The following is an 18,044-nucleotide window of genomic DNA, read 5'->3' as shown; positions in this document are numbered from 1 at the left end:
TTATTTATTTGACAGAGAGAGACAGCGAGAGAGGGAACACAAGCAGGGGGAGTGGGAGAGGGAGAAGCAGGCTTTCTGCTGAGCAGGGAGCCCGATGCGGGCCTCAATCCCGGGACTCTTGGATCATGACCTGAGCCGAAGGCAGACGCTTAACAACTGAGGCACCCAGGCGCCCCAGAAACTTTTGACCATATAATTCTAATTCTGAATGATGAAACGAGATCACAAAAAAATCATGAACAAAATTTAAATATAATGAACAGATTTAGGAAAAACTAGAAATAATTAAAAACTAATCTTTAGTAATTGAAAATTTCTACTTCACGTACAGAAAAAGTGGTAAAATGCATGTTTAGGCAGTTCTAAAAGAAAATATGGACTGTATTTCAGTAATCTGAGACTGAGATGATTGATAAAAGAGCCTGAAACAAAGGTTTCTTGATAAAGTGTGATTCCTAAGTGAAATAAACAATTGGGGGGGGGAGGTGGGAGAGTAAGCAAATCATTTGGGTAAAGGCTACTTTGGTCTTTGATTTAGACGTTATTATTAGGTAAAGATTTTGCACTCATGTGCCCGTCACTCCATTTCAAGTTTTTTTGTTTGTTTGTTTTAATTTTATTTTTTTATTTATTTCAGAGAGAGCACACAAGCAGGGGGAGGGGCAAAGAGAGGGAGAAGCACACACTCTGCTGAGCAAGGAGCCCAATGCGGGACTCGATCCCAGGACCCAAGCCGAAGGCAGACACTCAACCTGCTGAGCCACCCAGGCGCCCCTCAACTGTTTTTAATAGCAAATAACCCATATATATTCCTGCCCTCCAGAAAGAGTTGGGTTAAGTGAGTTGTGGCATATGCTTTCAGTGAATGTCAAAGGCAACCATAAATGATGATGTAGTTGGCATGGAAAGATTGGATGACAAGAGCGGGTTCCAAACAGCAAGTATTTATGTAAAATTGTAAATGTACACATAATGAGATATTTCCAAAAATCTTCATGATGTTTAATTCGTGGTAGTGGGATTCGGGTAAATTCTCTTACAGTGAACATTTATCATTTCTATCAAAATAATAAAGCTGTTTGCAGAAACAAAATTAAATCACCTGTAATATAACACAGATCACTTTATTTTCTATTTGATTTTTTGTTTGTTTAATAATCTTCAAAATTGGCTTCCCGTATATAAAGTTTTATATTGTTTTTTTCTGTACAATGAGGTAGTGAGCATTTTTTTTCATTGTGTGGTTTTGTTGTCTTGTTATGAAGTATTCAGACATACAGAAAAAGCATATGGAAAATAATAAGATGATAACCAGCACATCTACTGTGAAGCTTTAATAAATCTTAACATTGGGGCGCCTGGGTGGCTTAGTCGGTTGAGCGTCTGACTCTTGGGTTTTATTTCAGCTCAGGTCATGATCTCAGGTTTCTGGGATCAAGCCCCACCTTGGGCTCCACGCTCAGTGGGGAGTCTACTGCCCCCTTTCTCTCTCTCCCTCTGCCCCTCCCCCCCCACTTGTTCTTGTGTTTTCTCTCTCTCTCTCAAGTAAATAAATAAATCTTTTTTAAAAACCTTAACATTTTGCCATACTTGCTTCAGATGTTTTTGAAATTTTTATTCCTCAGAACATATATTTAAGTCCCTAAGTACTCCTCTGGTCTTTCTTCTTCCCCAGAGTTATATGTTTTCTCATCATTAAAAATACTTAGAGACAGGGCGCCTGGCTGGCTCAGTTGGTTAAGCGACTGCCTTCGGCTCAGGTCATGATCCTGGAGTCCCGGGATCGAGTCCCGCATCGGGCTCCCTGCTCAGCAGGGAGTCTGCTTCTCCCTCTGACACTCCCCCCTCTCGTGGCTCTCTCTCTCTGTCTCATTCTCTCTCTCAAATAAATAAATAAAAAATCTTTAAAAAAAAAAAAAACTTAGAGATGAAGTTTTTTTTAATGTGAATTTAACACTTGTAACACATGAAAGGAATTACTACTGTGTAGAGATCTTTTTAGATCACAAATAATTACCCATTGTTTTTCTTTTCTGCAGTACTAGGCCTGTCTGATCCAATACTGGGTAGAAACAAAACCATTAGAATACAAGGACTCGAATCTTACACCATCTCTAGGGTTTCTTATGACACTTTAGAGTTTAATTAACTTTGGCTGGCTCAGTCAGAATAGCATGCTATTCTTAACCTCGTGGTCGTTAGTTCAAGCCCCATGTTGGGTGTACACATTACTTAATAAATATTTTTTTTAAAAAAAAGAAAGTGAGAATATAACATCTCAGTGGACATGTAATTATTTCTTTTCAGGTTATTTAATAAAAGCGTTACTTTATTGGAATTAAAAACTGAATATTGGTAAACATCAATATTAGACATTTCTAAAATGAAAATGGTTAGTTTTTTTGATAATTGGAAAAACTGTTAATTAGAAACATAAAATTTGTGTGGCATAGCCTTATATCTTTTTGAGTCAAGGTACATGTATTTCTCTTAGGACATTAAAGGACTCAGCAAAAAAAGAAAGATGTATCCTGAAGATAAACCTTTATCATCTGAGTCTTTATCAGAATCAGATTATATTGAGGAGGTAAGTCTATGATCAAATTCATTTTCTTCACTTTAAAATGTTTAATAATTTGTTTTTAATAAATACAAATTAGTAAAAAGAAATATACTTCATGAATATTCAATTTACTCACTTTTCTAGCATGTGCACTGTGAAAAAGAAATGGAAGTTCCATTTCAGAATGAGTTTTTCATTTTCTAGAAGATGATTATAGAGCTAATGTGGTAATTAACCATACTTACAAATCTCTGCTCTGAGCTATTTTATTTTTATTCTTCTAATAGTTACTTTTTACTATTCTAGTATTATGATTACATGACAGATGCTGTTTGATGTGTACTATATTGAAACCCAGCATTCCCTTGTTTTTGTTTGGAACTACTACTAGTGAGGGAGTAGAACAGTGATGAGGTAGAACAGAAATGTTAGCATGATCTTTTTTCCTATCTATAACATAAGGAAGTAGAATTAGATAGTTTCTGTAGTCTCTTTAGTCCTTTTCAGCCCTGATATTCCTCTCTTAGATTTTGTTTGTACTCTATTCTTAGTTAATTTTAGGTCTTTAAGTTATCATCTTGAAAGTATTTCTCTCTTGGACTTGGTTTCCTCATTTGTAAAATAGGGCCTTTTGTAGCAATATTTTGTAATGCCCCCTGAAATGAAATTGAAGTGAATTGAATTGAAACTTGTAGTGTGTGTATATAATGTATATAATCTACACATTTTAGATTAATATCCCCTAAGAAATTTTTTAAAGAAATATAAGAAACTATTAATGTATAATTTTACTAAATAATATTTGAGTACATAAATGCTTGAGTGTGATAACTAGAAGACATAAAATCTTAAGACATAACAAAATTCAGGCTGTAGCAGGTGCATTATATATGCCCTTCAAAAACTGTACAGTGGCCTTGTCATCAATGACATTTTCCAAAATGATGAACAATTCGCAGTAAAGCTCTGAATGAATGAAACAAAATACAGTCTTTTCTATAAGTGGGTTTATTATACGAATGTCTGGCAGGCTGTCTAAAAGTCATGTCAGGGCTGTCTGGCAGTCTTGGACATCACATGACAGCATCCCCAGTCTTGGTCTCGCCAAATGTGGATGCAGCGCAACTACCACCATCCCCAGTCATTGTTATGACAAGACTAGCAGTAAGAAACAGTAATTTCCTATGTGTCCTCTAGAGCACTTAATATATGTTACACTTGGACTTAACATTAAGTATACATGAACTTTAGCAACTTGTCTTAAATTCACACATTAAAAGATGAAAATACTAATGGGGTATTAAGCGTTACTTAAAAGGATTTTAATCAGTTGGTTTATACTGAATACACTATGCATATAGCTACCATTTATTGAACACCATAGAGTAAGAGAAATACTTAACTTTATTCCAGGCACTTCCCCTAGAGGGTGGATATTATCTCGATTTTACAGATGATGAAACTGAGGGTAGTACATAGCTGAGGTAGGATTCAGAGTTTGGTCTGTTTTATTTCAGAGCTCATGCTTTTTATCCACTGTATCTCACTGCTTTGTGGTCGGGGGCGGGGGGGCGGTGCTGAAAGGGAATATAAGGAAGCCCTCTAGAGATTAAAAAATCTTAATTTTTTTTCCTTTAAATGTTTCTCATTGACTTATCATTATGATATAACAGGGGTTTGAGGTATCATCAAAATGTTTTTTACACAGAAATTCTAAAGATGTAAGGTACATTAGGGAATTAAAAAAATGTCTTGAGTACAAGTTACATATTTGTCTTCTCAATGAAAATTCAAACTTTTTAGGTACGAGCAAAAAAGAAGAAAAGCAGTGAAGAACGAGAAAAAGTAATAGCAAGTATCACTTATATTTTTTACATGACAATAGTGTAGCTCTTTTTGTTTACTATATAATGAATCATGGTAAAGCATGACTTCATTTACTGGGTTCAGATAAATATTTATTGGGAAAAGTGTGGTGGTTAGCTTTACTTAGTGGGTTGGAGCAAGTTAAATTGGCTCCAGAGAAAAGAAGAATATCCTGGTAGCAAACATCTCCTGTTTTCATTTCAGTATTTTATTCAGTATTTCATTTTATTTTATTCCGTACTCAGTACTGATAGAAATGAAAACTTGAACTTTTGTTTGACTTTTTTAAGCTATAATATGAAATATTAGGTATAGTGATTCCTTCCATCCTTAATAGTAGTGACTTCCAGGTTAGCCAAACCTGGTAACATTAGCAGAAAAAGCCTCTCAGCACAGGTTGCAATGAAAAATAAGCAGGAATGTGACAACATAAATGATTCAATAATAAAGATGATTCTTTTGGCCATTTCTAAAGCCAGCTCTGCTATTATGCAGATGGAGAAGAATAAAAGGAGAAAGAAGGAAGAAGAGAATAAGGAAAATGGCAGTGATACCCAAATGAGAAGCAGACCAACCTAGGGAAAGTGGATAATAGATTATCAAAGAGTAATTGCAGACCATATCATTAAAATCATTTAGGAGCACTCAGTATAAGCGTGGGTGATGGCCTTTGAAGGCATTTTCTTAGGAACAGGTAAAAGAAAAATGAGAACAGCGTCTTTTGTAGGTTTGAAGGTAACTTCCCCTTCCCAGAATTTCCCTCGCTCTTAAGATAAGGGTCCTTCTCTGATAGAAAGGTTCACCTGGTAGTGTATGACTCAGAAGTAGCATTTTATGTTCTTCAAGACCAAGGTGACATTTGAGAGACTTTTTTTCTGAATGGGAAAGTGATTTGGGTGAAGACTGCTTTGGTCCTTGGTTCAGATTAATTAAGACATAATATTAATTAATTTTGGATAATTCTAATTTGTACTTGCATACCGCACTGTTTCGTGCATTCAGCTAGCATGTGTTTATTAAGCATCTCTATGCAGGCACCGTTGGTGTTGGTAGTGCTGTTCTAATGGAATACAAGATAGGTAAGAGGGTGACATGTGAGAGCGGCTTTGGGGAGGGAAAGCCTCTCTGAGGAAGTAAAATTAAGCTGAAATAGGATTTACCAGAAAGAGCTAACCATGTGAAGATCAAAGGAAAATATCCTAGGCAGAGAGAAGAGCTAAGGACCTTTGGTAGGAATGAGCTTGATTTGTTTGAGGAACTGAAAGTAAGCGTGGCTTATACCTTGTAGATAAAGAGGAATAACATACAGTGAGTTGGGGAAGTAAGCAGAGGCCATATCACAAGCAAAGAGTTTGGGTTTTAATCAAAATGCTTTGGGAAGCTGTTTTGAGTGTTTTAAAAAAGAAGTGACCTGAACCAACTTTACATTTTTAGAATGCTTTGGCAGAGGAGGTGGAGTGGACAGAGGCGAGTTGTTCGTATCACAGTGGTAGTAATGGAGCTGGACTAGCCTGACGGATTTGAGATATATTGTGGACTTAGATGGTCGGGCTTGCTTACCTAGATGTAGAGAGAGGAGTTAAAACAGAAAGTGGTGTCAAACATAGCTTAGATTCTTTGCCTTAAGTAAAAGGACGAATTAGAGGTGCCATTTAACTAAGATGGCTAAGAGGAGTTGGAGAGAAAAATTAAGCATTGTTTATGGTAATTTTAGATATACCTATTAGGTATCCAGGTGGAACTCATAGTCTTGAGTTCAGAACATAGGACTAGCTTTGAAGATTTGGTATGAAAATGGTATTTAAAGTGTGGGAGATAGAGAGCCATGTGGAAGAGAAAGGAAGGAAACCCTGAAAGGTCAAGCAGAGGAAAATGAACAGCACAGGAGTTGAAGGGGTCTTTGTGATGGAAGAAAGCAGCAGGCGGAGGTGTCGTGGAAGCCAAGAAGAAAAGTATTTTAAAGTATTTTAAAAAGAGAGTAGTCAGCTGTCCTTTTATGAAAAAGTAACCTATACCCAAAACTTATAGGTCTCTATCCAGTCACAATTTGATTACCTTTTCTAGGCTTCTAAAAATTAAGCATCTGGGTGCCTGGCTGGCTCAGTCGGTATAGCATGCGACTCTTGATCTTGGGGTTGTGAGTCCAAGCCCCATGTTGGGCATAGAGCTTATATAAAAGTTTTTTTAAAAAAGAAAAAGCATCTGTTTCACTTAAAAGCTAAGTAGACTTTTCAACTGTACATCAGTATTTTTTTTTTACCAGTTGTTTTTTAGTTGTTAATTTAATAATTAAAATAGTGCTACCAGTTTAGACAGGACATAATAATTTGTGTTTCTGTTTACTTAAAAAATATCAGATTTAATATATCTGTTCCCCAAAACTGTCATTTTATAAAAGCAATTGTGTTTTGCTGTGATGTGAGGATTTCTTTGTAGTAACTACAATTACTTCACCTTTAGAAATTATACAGTATGAAATACAGCAGTTGATACCATTATCCATAGAATTTATTTTCTGTGAATTTTGTTTAAAAGCTACATTTGTGTGCTAATGACTTAGAGTTTTTCCATATCTTTTTGAAAATCAACAAGCACTCTTAAGTCCTCATATGATACTGATTATTGAGACTTCTCAAGAAGTGTTCTGAGTAGTTTCCTTGGTTGCCTGGATCGTTTGAAATAATTATATAGTAGCTTAGAAGGACCATGGTAAAGTTGTTGTTTTTAATTTGAGTATTTTCCTGTAGAAATGTCTAACAGGGAACTCTCTTTACAGGAAAAAACAAAAAAGAAAAAGAAGCATAAGAAACACAGTAAGAAGAAGAAAAAGAAGGCTGCTAGTTCAAGTCCTGACTCGCCGTAACATTAAGAAAAATCAGGATTCCCTTATAAAGAAAGTGCAATGTCTAAGGAAATTTCAACTGTGAAAATTATGACATAATTACTAAAGTGCATGAATTTTCTTGTTTTTAGAATTATTCCTGGACTGTTCAGTAGCCACTCGGATGCTGCTGTGTGAAAGGGCCATAATTTTTGCCTGCTGCTTGAACATCTGTTTTTTTCTCTTCCAGTGCTTAATAACTCTGGGAGATAATACATTGCAGTTGTGCTAGTGGTTAAGATATTTGGGGATAAAGTTAATATTTTTGACTAGAAGTATCTAATGATAAATCAACAGAAATCAAATCTGGATACATCATTAAGATGTAATTAGCAATGACCAGATGATTCTAGTTAACATTTTTGAAATAGGCACCACACTGATACTTCAAAATCCTTACTCTGTAGATAAGTGTATTTTAATTTTTTCCCCTTATATACTTTTATTTACCTGGGGAAGGAGCTTTTCGGGTGGGGGGGCTGGTTTGCTATCTCTTTAGTTAGCAGAATAGCGTGCCTTTTATCCTCACACATCCTACTTTTGTGGACATAGTAGCCATGCTTCACGGGGAGGTCAGAGCTGAGTATAGCAGTCTTGCCCCTAGACATCCTTGGACTCTGTCGTTTGCTGCTCTAAGTGAACCAGAGAAACAGCCCTTTGCAGCATGACAGAGCCCCAGAAGCTCTGGGATTTACCTCCACTTCAATAATACTGAATGTTTTTTAGCATTAGAATGTGTTATAACATTTGAATTAATTTTGACTACACTTTGGCTTTGGAGAAGAATCATTTCAAATAGACACTGGTACTTTTTGAACTTGATAGCTGAAGATTTAAAATGCATGTTTTATACTGTTAAGTTTTAACCAGTCAGGAAAGTTTTATGTAACCAGTAATACTTATTTTATTTTTGTATGAATTTTGTTTAGGCTGCAGTGTTTAGCTTTTATTAACTCCTTATTCTTGCTATCTTAAATTCCTTACTGTGTTTAATGGCATACTTGCCAAGATACTTAGCATGTAAACAAAGCGGGCTTTTGATTGATTTTTTTTTTTTTTTTTTTTTTAACAGCTTCATATTGAAGCTGAGACTTACCATAAACAAGTTGAGTGGCAGGCCTGGTATGCTGTGTCTTGTTACATAAAGCTATTGCCAGAATCTTAGTAAATATAACATTTTAGAAATTTGTCTTTGTATATTCATAACAAATTATGACAAGTTAAGTGAAAATTACATTATTGCTCTTCCTGTGTCATATTTTACTAAGATTTTGTGCCTCATATCTACTGCTGAATTGTTTACTAGTAATGTTAAAAGGAATTGATAAATCATTTTCACTTTACATTTTTATATAATCAGGTAACATATAATTTGATGTACAATTTTGCCTGTTATAGAGGGTGTGCTAATTATAGTAGTATATGCACAGAACATTTTGGCATGACAAGAGGCTGAATAAATAGCTATTTTACTTAAAAATAGCTGTGTTCTTATCAGCTCCCTTTGAGTCCCAAGTAAAGTTCCAAAGATTAAGAAACACTACTGGGTAGTAAGTGGATAAGACATGTCCCCAAATTTTTAGCTGTAAAAATAATATATTTCTTGGTAAGCTTCCTTAAATTTTGTGCTTAAAAGCTTCATACTCTTTCCTAATAAATCTATATGATCTTGAGTACACAGCAAATTTGAGGGACATTTTTTATCTGAAAGGAATTTTCTTAGGATTGTTCACAAAAATGCTAAAAGATAAATTTATCAAGTTATTTGGTGATCATTTTTGGTATGAACATAAAAGTGTTCCTCTGTAGACTGGTCCAGTACATGATGACTATGTCCCACTAGAAGCAACTGTTTCTAGACTGAAGAAGAAGATGACCTGGCAAAAAAAAGTTGTATTCTTTCCAAACTATGTGGACTGTCTGGGAAACACTTTTCTTGTTGTTCCTCTGCTGGTGGCCTTTTTTTTAAATTCACATAATTAACATATAATATTAGTTTCAGAGGTAGAGTTCAGTGATTCATCAGTTGTGTATAAAACCCTGTGTTCATTACATCACATGCCGTCCTTAATGTCCATCACCCTGTCACCCTACACCTCCACCCTCTATCCCCCTCCCCTCCAGCAACCTTCAGTTTGTTTTCTGTAATTAAGAATCTCTTATGGTTTGTCTCCCTCTCTGATTTCCTCTTGTTTTATTTATTTTCCCCTCACTTCCCCTATGCTTCTCTGTTTTGTTTCTTAAATTCCACATATGAGTGAGATCATATGATAATTGTCTTTCTCTGATTGACTTATTTCACTTGGCATAATACCCTCTAGGACCATCCACATTGTTGGAAATGGCAAGATTTTATTTTTTGATGACTGAGTAATATTCGTGTGTGTGTGTGTGTGTGTGTGTTTGTACACATACCACATCTTTTTTTTTTTTTTAATTTTATTTATTTATTTGAGAGAGAGAGCGCAAGAGGGGGTAGGGTTAGAGGGAGAAGCAGACTCCCCACCGAGCAGGGAGCCTGATGTGGGACTCGATCCCAGGACTCCGGGATCATGACCTGAGCCAAAGGCAGTCGCTTAACCAACTGAGCCATCCAGGCGCCCCACATACCACATCTTTATCCATTCATCTGTCGATGGACATCTGGGCTCTTTCCATAGTTTGGTTATTGTGGACTTTGCTGCTGTAAACATTGGGTTGCCAGGTGCCCCTTCGGATCACTACATTTGTATATTTGGGGTAAATGCCTAGTAGCACAATTGCTGAGTTGTCAGGTAGCTCTATTTTCAACTTTTTGAGGACTCTCCATACTGTTTTCCAGAGTGGCTGCACCAGCTTGCATTCTCACCAACAGTGTAGGAGGGTTCCCCTTTCTTCCTCTGCTGGTAGCCTTAACAGTCTTCTTTCTAATAAGGTATGGGAAGAAAATTTGACCAGGTAATGTTATGTGCAAATTACTAACATCTCTTAACTTCCTCCCTCCAGCAGACCATGCTTTTTCTTGAATAATTTTACACCAATTTTATAAACACAAGGCATGTTATTTGGATAATAATGCCAAGGTAACTGCAACAAAGTTGATGAGTGTCTGAATCAAAAAATTGAATTTATACCAGTACTTTTTGGATTCACTTGGTTGCCCTTAGTATATTTAGGTATTTTAAATACCATAAGAGGGTCCTGAATTTACTTTATCCAGAATATAGGTTCATATTCCTTCAGTCGGGGTGTGTTAAAAGCCTGTTGCCTGATAATCTTTCATTTCATGAAGAACAGTAGACTAACCTCGGAGAAATCGAGAACAGTTACTCTTCAGACTTAAGTGACAGGTTTCACATTTTTAAAACATTGCCAGTTTTCAACTTAAAATCAATGAACACTCATCTGGTATTTCCTAAAGACAAGTTCTGGGAAAGATTTTTTGTTCAGATGTGTTTGTCTTATTTTAAAATTTATTTTTATGTTTTATTTAAAATTTATAAGGATGTAGTGTCCTAAATTCTAAAAATCATTTTAGTGCATTTTCATGCCTTGCCATAGTGAAAGCCAGCAAACAGACTAGGAGATGTTTGTTCTCTGTATTGGGATTTGACAGTAGACGAGAGTTAGCACAGTTGTCGTTTTGGCCAGCTTTGGCATGGTCACAGCATGCTTTCTTACAGTTAGTCAGATAGGAGTTGGAGGGGTATAAATGGGGTTTTACATTTCTCTAGGAGCTCCCAGATTAAAGTCTCTCTTTGGAGATCATGAGAGGGTGCTTAGTTAGAATTATTTTCTCATTTTTTTTAAGGTTTCTTTATTCATTTTAGAGAGAGTGCGCAGAAGCAGGGGGAGTGGCGTAGGGAAAGAATCTCAAGCAGACTCCCCACTGAGTGCAGAGCCCATTGCAGGGCTTGATCCCACAACCCCGAGATCATGACCTGAGCCGAAACCAAGAGCCAGATGCCCAACCAACCCGGGCGCCCCTTAGTTAGGGTTTTTAAAGGAGGTTATAATATTTGAAGGAGCTATTTATAGCCTGGGAAAATACTTTATTTCAGTGTAAAGATAAGGTCTTTATAATCTTATTTCTCAACTATGTGTTCAGATAGGAAGGAAACATTTTCAACTATACAGTTTGTGCTGAGGAAAAATAAATGACAGTAATATCAAGTACCACTTTAAGTGGTGTTTAGCCCTAAAGAAAACATGAATGTTGGGATTGCTGTAATATTTCAGATCACAATAGCATTAATGAAATCACTGCATTTTTATTGAGTGGTAACAACCATGGCTGCATATTTTTTCAATCACTTGAGAACCTTCTGTGTGGTTGCTGGAATGTTGCCATGGTCACATTCTGTTGGGCATAGAGTAGTGAACTCTGGAATCAGTGGCAACCCAGGACACATAGGCTTGGAACTAGGGTATCTGAGAATTGTGCGCTGTGTTGAAGCCACACTTGGCATGGACCAGAAGACTCTGAAGAAACTGGTGGAATCCATCAGTAATACCGTCAAGAACTGTAAGTACTGACCAGACATCCAACACTGCCTGAACATCTTTATTTCATCAGATAGAAACATTGATAGACTTATTTGACATTAGCAAGTTCTTTGTAACCCCCAAAATAGGGTTTCTCTAATTTCTAATATTTTGGCCAGTTAAAAAAATAGATCACAAGTGAACTTACAAGATCCCTGCACTTACACTGGAAATATTTAATATTTTAAAATATTTTAATCCTAAAATATATTTGTATATGTAGAAAGAGTAATTTGACAACTTGACAGCGTAAGTGCTAAAGGATTATGTGCCAGCCAAGTACTGATTCTGTTACAGTCTGAAATTTGATAAGAGATTTCAAACCACTGAAGATTTACTCTGACCAGTTCCCTGAGTTTTCTGGCACAAAACCCATAGAGGCAGGGGATTGATAGAGCTACAGGAGATATTTTAGATGTTGAAGAAATAGCACATGGCAAGTGTTTATTAAAATTAATGTAACAGGTTTGGGGGGATTCCTTGCCCTGATTGCCCTGACAGACCTTAAAAAGTAATCGTCTATATTTTGTCTCGGTCATGACAACAAGCAGTCCCGCCTGAGAGTTCTGAGAATGTCTTTAGACTTGGAGGCATTTACTTTTCGTTCAGACACTAGTACAACCTCATTATTGGGGCTGTCCTAGTATTAGGCACCACCCTAAGAATCTCACTGTAGACTTAATTCAGCTTTCTTTTACTCCAGGTGTATTTTAAACGACATGAGTTCCTCAGGCCCTTCTAGGGCCTGTTTTTCTAATCCTGTCAGACAACCCTTGAAATCCATCTGGCAGATTTAACCAATGTTGAATATGTTATCTTCTGTTATTTGCTGTTTTCTGAACAACCTGAGTTTTACAACATTCAAAAGGAAGTTTTGCAGACTTTAAAAATCTTAACTCCACTCCCCATCCTAAAGAAACTTTTCATTAATGTCTGCTACCCAGATGTGTGTTTGATACCATAATTTGTTATTTGAAAGCAATTCTCTGAAAGTCTGTAGGTTATGAATATGTAATACTAGATCAGACCCATATCCCATATAGTCTCCTACAAAGAAGATACTTAACAATTACTTGAAAAGAGCAATGAGTTGCGTTCCTTTCCAAAGCTTTGATGTGAAGTTATGATCAAAAGTTCAGGCTATAGCTATTCACCAGTGTTAACCAGATTACTATTTTACACTCAGATTACTAACAACTCATCTTTATTGAGCTCTTCATTGGGAAAATGCTGTGCTAAATGGTTTATGTTCATCTTCAATTCTCAAAACAAACTCAGTGAGGTAGGTGGTATATTCCATGTTTTCAGATGAGGAAACCCAAGTCTTAAATTGTCTAAAATTACAGAGGACTTTTCTGGTGGAGGCAGAACTAGAACTCAGGTAAGTCTGATGCCAGAGCCTGCACTCAGTTTTTATTTCTCAAATTAATGCTACTGTTAAGCATTCTAGACTCATATGGTCATTCTGTATAGTACTATCCCATAGTTAAGTGCAGAATGAAAGTTGAATTTGGCTCACTACTTAGGTCCTTCAGTTGAGACCAGGATAGACACTGGCCTCTCATGACTGGAATTTAATTTCGTTGTTGCTGTTGTTTTAAGGTTTTATTTTTAAGTAATCTCTACACCCAACATGGGGCTCCAGTTCACAATCCTGAGATCAAGAGTCACATGGTCTACCAACTGAGCCAACCAGGTGCTCCTGGAATTTGGTTCTTTAGGTAGGTGTGGGGAGGGCTAACAACTAGTGCCGTCTTGGCCGCCTTCTCTCAAGAAAGGATTGTTTTGGGGCAGCTGGCTGGAATAAAACATTCTAGAGCTAGAGCTGCATTGTCCAGTACAGTAACCACTAGCTATGTGTGGCTATTACTTAAAAAAAAAAAAACTGAAGTGATCTCTATACCCAAGGTGGGGCTTGAACTCAGGACGCTGAGATGAAGAGTCTTTGCACGCTTTAGCAACCAAGCCAGCCAGGCGCCCCATTTTCTTTTAAGTGGATGTGTGACTGTTTAAATGTAAATTAAAATTAAGTAGAATTTTTAAAATCTTTAATCTAGTGGGGGTGGCAGATCATTACCTCAGGGCGTAATAAGTGGCTTTATGGGTATGTCACCTATGCATTGTGACAGGGCCCTACGCTTAGTTCAATACTCTGCTAACACTGACTTAAAATTAATGTTTTGAGTGAGGGCCCCATGTTTTCTTTGCATTGGGCCCACAAATTCTGTAGTTTATCTTGGCTGTGTACCTCTTATTCATAGTATGGTAGGAGTATCTCCACCATCAGAATTACCTAAAGATTCGTATTGAAAATGTAGATTCCTGGATACCACCCTAGGTACATTTAAAAATCTGCAAGTGGGGGCCAAGCATCCAGATCATTCACTCCATGTATTAGACACAGTGAAGCTTAAGAATTCCTGACCAAAATTGTCTTTTCCAAGTGGAACTTCAGTTCCTTTTTCTTTTATATTTATGAGTTCAATCTCTTCTTTTGATTCTTTTAAATTTACACATTAAGTTGCACATTCACACGTCCTTGGCAATCTGGTTTTGTGTGTGTGTGTGTGTGTGTATATGTATTTAAGTCTTTGCTCTCTTTGGTTTCTGTAGAATTTGAAACCCAGCTAATTTATTGTCTGGGTAATTTCTGACATTGGAGGTTAATTTTTCCACTTAAGCCTTCAAACCTGTCATTTAGAAACAACTAATTTACAGGGGTTTCAACTACCTCTTGCCTTTCCTTGTGCTTTAAACCCAGAAAATCATACTTTTTTCTTCCTCCTTTAGAATCTTGAATACTATTGCTAACTACATGGTGGCCATCTTTCCCTTAGAATTTTTTTTTTTTAGTTTAAAATTCAATTAGCCAATATATATCACTAGTTTCATGAAACTTCAGTTCTGTCCGCCTAATAGCAATCCCAGCTTGACTGATAGTGAGTTAGGAATTGACCCAGTCTTTTTCACACATACTGTTGTTTAGCCACAATTTTTACACTTAGTAGATTAAAACTTTTTTAAAGCTAAGTGAAGAATTTTAAAACTTCCCAATAATTTCATGTTGTTTGATTCAAGTGATTATTTTGCCAAGAAGTTACTTCGGATCCTGACTCATCCGGTATATTCCTTTACCTCTCTTACAAGGGGTTATTTATTTAGCAAACATTTATTTGAGAGCCTACTATTGTGCTTGGTACTCCTGGATGCTGAGTAGATAATTAATACAAGGATAAGAGATTTTTCATATGCCTTGCTAAAATCCAAATACTTTGTGAACTACATTTCTCTGATCCACTCCTACTAAAAGGAGGAAATAAATTAAACCCAGTATGATATACCCTTGTGAATTCATGAGGCCCTGAGTGTTGATGAATTTTTTTTTTAAGATTTATTTATTTATTTGACAGAGATAGAGCGGGAACACAAGCAGGGGGAGTGGGGGAGGGAGAAAAAGGCCTCCTGTGGAGCAGGGAGCCCGATGCGGGGCTTGATCCCAGGACCCTGGGATCATGACCTAAGCTTAAGGCAGTCACTTAACGACTGAGCCACCCAGGCACCCCAATGAATTTTTTAATACAATTGATCATCTCTTCTGGGACTTAGCCCAGGACCATCTATAGACCTAGTAATCCAGTATTTGCATTTCACTTTATTTGTGAGACATAACATGGGCCAATATGTATGCATACATAGGTTAGTATACATACATATTTTCCAGCTATGTCTGCCGAGAGGGCTTAGAAATATTCTACCCTCCCCCATTATGTATTGGGCTTAGAAATATTAATACCCTGGTAGTAACAAGCACACCCAGTGCCTAGACCTTGGTGTCTAAATACCAGTCTCCAGTAAAAAGAACCAGGATTCCTTGAAGAAGTAGCTGTACAGAGTGTAAAGGAAACCCTATGCTACACCTGTGTGTTTCTCTTTTACTCTGACATTACTACCACACTTATACTTCTGACACTTCTGGTCTCCAACTTTGTGGTTTTTTCCAGCAAGCAATTTTCTGTGACATCCCAGCAATTTCTTAATCCTGACACCACCTGAGATGGCATCAGATCTCATAGGTTGAGTTCAGTTCCACAAGACTATCTCCCACTTCAGATGCCCACCACAAGTCCAGGTTGTTATCTTCACTTCTGACTGACTGGTTATAAATTGGAGGTCCAATTAATTTGCTAGAGCAGCTCACAGAACTGAGGAAAACAGTTTACTTAATAGATTACTGTTTTCTTATAAAAGGATGTAATCAGGAAGAGCCAGGTGGAGGAGATGCATAGGGCAAGGTGTGTGGAAAAGGGCATGGCGCTTCCATTCTCTCTCCCAGGACCATCATATGTTCACCAACCCAGAAGCTCCCTAAACACTACTTTGGGGGTCTTCATAAAGGTTTCATCACATAGCCATCATAGATCATTAACTCAATATCCAGCCCCTCTGCAGAATAGGGGGTGGGGCTGAAAGTTCCAGGCTTTCAATCAATGGTTTGTTCTTTCTGGTGACCCGCTCCCATCTAGGAGCCACCAGCAGTCACTCATTAGAACAAAAGATTCCTATCACCCCTGATGTTCCAAGGGATTTAGGAGCTTTGTGTTGAGAACCAGGGTCAATGACTAAATTGAACAAAAGATACTCCTACTGCTCAGATGAGTTAGGAAATCCCAAGAGTTTTGAGAGCTATGTGTCAGGAACCAGGGGCAGGGACCAATATATGTATTTCCTGTTATCTCACCCAGGGGTGATATGAGATTGACCTGGCAAGTAGGGCCAGGAAGCAAAGAGGTGAAAAAGCCAATGGATTGTGCTATGTGAAACATACAAGAGCCGACTCAAACTCCTAGTGGTCAAAACTGGAATAATTTAAGCGAGAAAATTAACAATTATTATAAAATAAGTATATGTGACTGCACCCCCGCCCCATAGTGATATAAATGAGTAAGTAAATGGGAAAAGACCTCGTCCTTTCAGGAGAACTCCAAATAATAGTATCAATACTCCTTCCCAAGAAGTGGAATTCCATTTTACTTGAGCAATTGCCTTCTAAAGAATAGACTGTGGAAAGGGAAAATAGTAACTACAGTGGAGAACCCTGTAGATTAGCTAAACCAAGTGATTGAAGTTATCACCAGTTAACCTTGTTAATATATATCCCCCCCGACATGTGAGAACAGCAATTTATCTCTAGTATTCTTCCCCAAAACACCTAGCCACGGTCTAATCATGAGAAAAACATTAGGCACACACAAATTGAGGAACATTATGCAAAATAAAATCTCAAGGTCATGAAAGACTGAAAACTAACAGATTTGAAGAGACATGACAACCAAGTATATCCTGGCTTGGATTCTGGAACCTCCCCAAAAGGGACATTAGTGGGAAACTGGTAAAATCTGTAGTTCAGTTAATGTGCCAATGTTAGTGTATTTGTTTTGACAACTATACCATGGTTCTGTAAGGTGTTAACAGGGAGAGAGTGAAGATTTTATGCAAACTATCATCATTGCTTCTCTTATGTGAATCTAAAATTATTCCAAAATGAAGTTAAATAACATGGGCCAATCTCTAGCACCTCACCATTCTCATTACCTATGATCTTTCACATATCTTTTACAATGGTTCCTTGACCTCATGAGTAAGGTCTTTAGGTATAATGAAATGTGAGCTTACATGGATAAAACCCAGAAAAAGTTATTACCTGCTAAAGATTGTGCCTAAAATCCCTGATAGCTGTGTTGAATGACTTGTTAGTATTCGACTCAGAGCAGCTCCTGACCCAAAACCTCCCTTTCCTCAGGGATCCATTTTCACGTTATTCGTGCTAACATTTCCACTCATTGATAATTCTCTCCCTCAGAATTGAGCAGGACTACTTTCAGGCAATCATTAACATACTCTGCACTCCATATAGTGCATCCACACCTGAGCTTCCTTTTTCTTCACATTCAAAAAAAAAGAAGAAGGCTTTTCAAGTTTTTGTCCTCAGAGCAGCTGCATCCCCTTCTGTGACCTAGCCTTGAAAAGTCACATTGCCTCATTTCCACTGAGCTCCACTGATTGAAACAGTCACACCCACACACCCACACACCCACACCCACACACACACCCTACCCCCTCCTAGGTTCAAGTAAAGGAGAGACTCCATCTCAGAGGAATATCAAAGTCATTGTACAAAGAGCAAATGGGATGGGATGGACTATTAAAATT

The 18,044-nt window shown here is 37.2% G+C and overlaps 2 protein-coding genes across 3 annotated transcripts in view; both read left to right on the top strand.

Moving 5' to 3' along the window:
- The window catches only part of FAM133B (family with sequence similarity 133 member B), a 38,001-nt gene that overhangs the window by 17,281 nt on the left and 2,676 nt on the right, over positions 1-18,044 (top strand). The window contains exons 9-11 of one of the 2 annotated variants that reach the window (XM_044920073.1): positions 2,495-2,587; positions 4,367-4,414; positions 7,206-7,322. In XM_044920073.1, coding sequence (XP_044776008.1) covers positions 2,495-2,587; positions 4,367-4,414; positions 7,206-7,292 — 228 coding nt within the window. In that variant the 3' untranslated portion in view covers positions 7,293-7,322. Of the gene's footprint in view, positions 1-2,494; positions 2,588-4,366; positions 4,415-7,205; positions 8,916-18,044 lie in introns of those variants that run through there. The other variant, XM_044920072.1, reaches the window with a different exon arrangement.
- LOC110580021 (EF-hand calcium-binding domain-containing protein 1-like) overlaps positions 11,757-18,044 on the top strand; it is a 25,704-nt gene continuing 19,416 nt past the window's right edge. Inside the window, 1 exon segment of the mRNA XM_021689676.1 lies at positions 11,757-11,814. Within this exon segment, the coding sequence (XP_021545351.1) occupies positions 11,757-11,814 (58 nt within the window).

The sequence above is a fragment of the Neomonachus schauinslandi genome, chromosome 12, assembly GCF_002201575.2.
Source record: "Neomonachus schauinslandi chromosome 12, ASM220157v2, whole genome shotgun sequence".
NCBI classification, from domain to species: Eukaryota; Metazoa; Chordata; class Mammalia; order Carnivora; family Phocidae; genus Neomonachus; species Neomonachus schauinslandi.
This window is presented reverse-complemented; position numbering and strand designations above follow the sequence as displayed.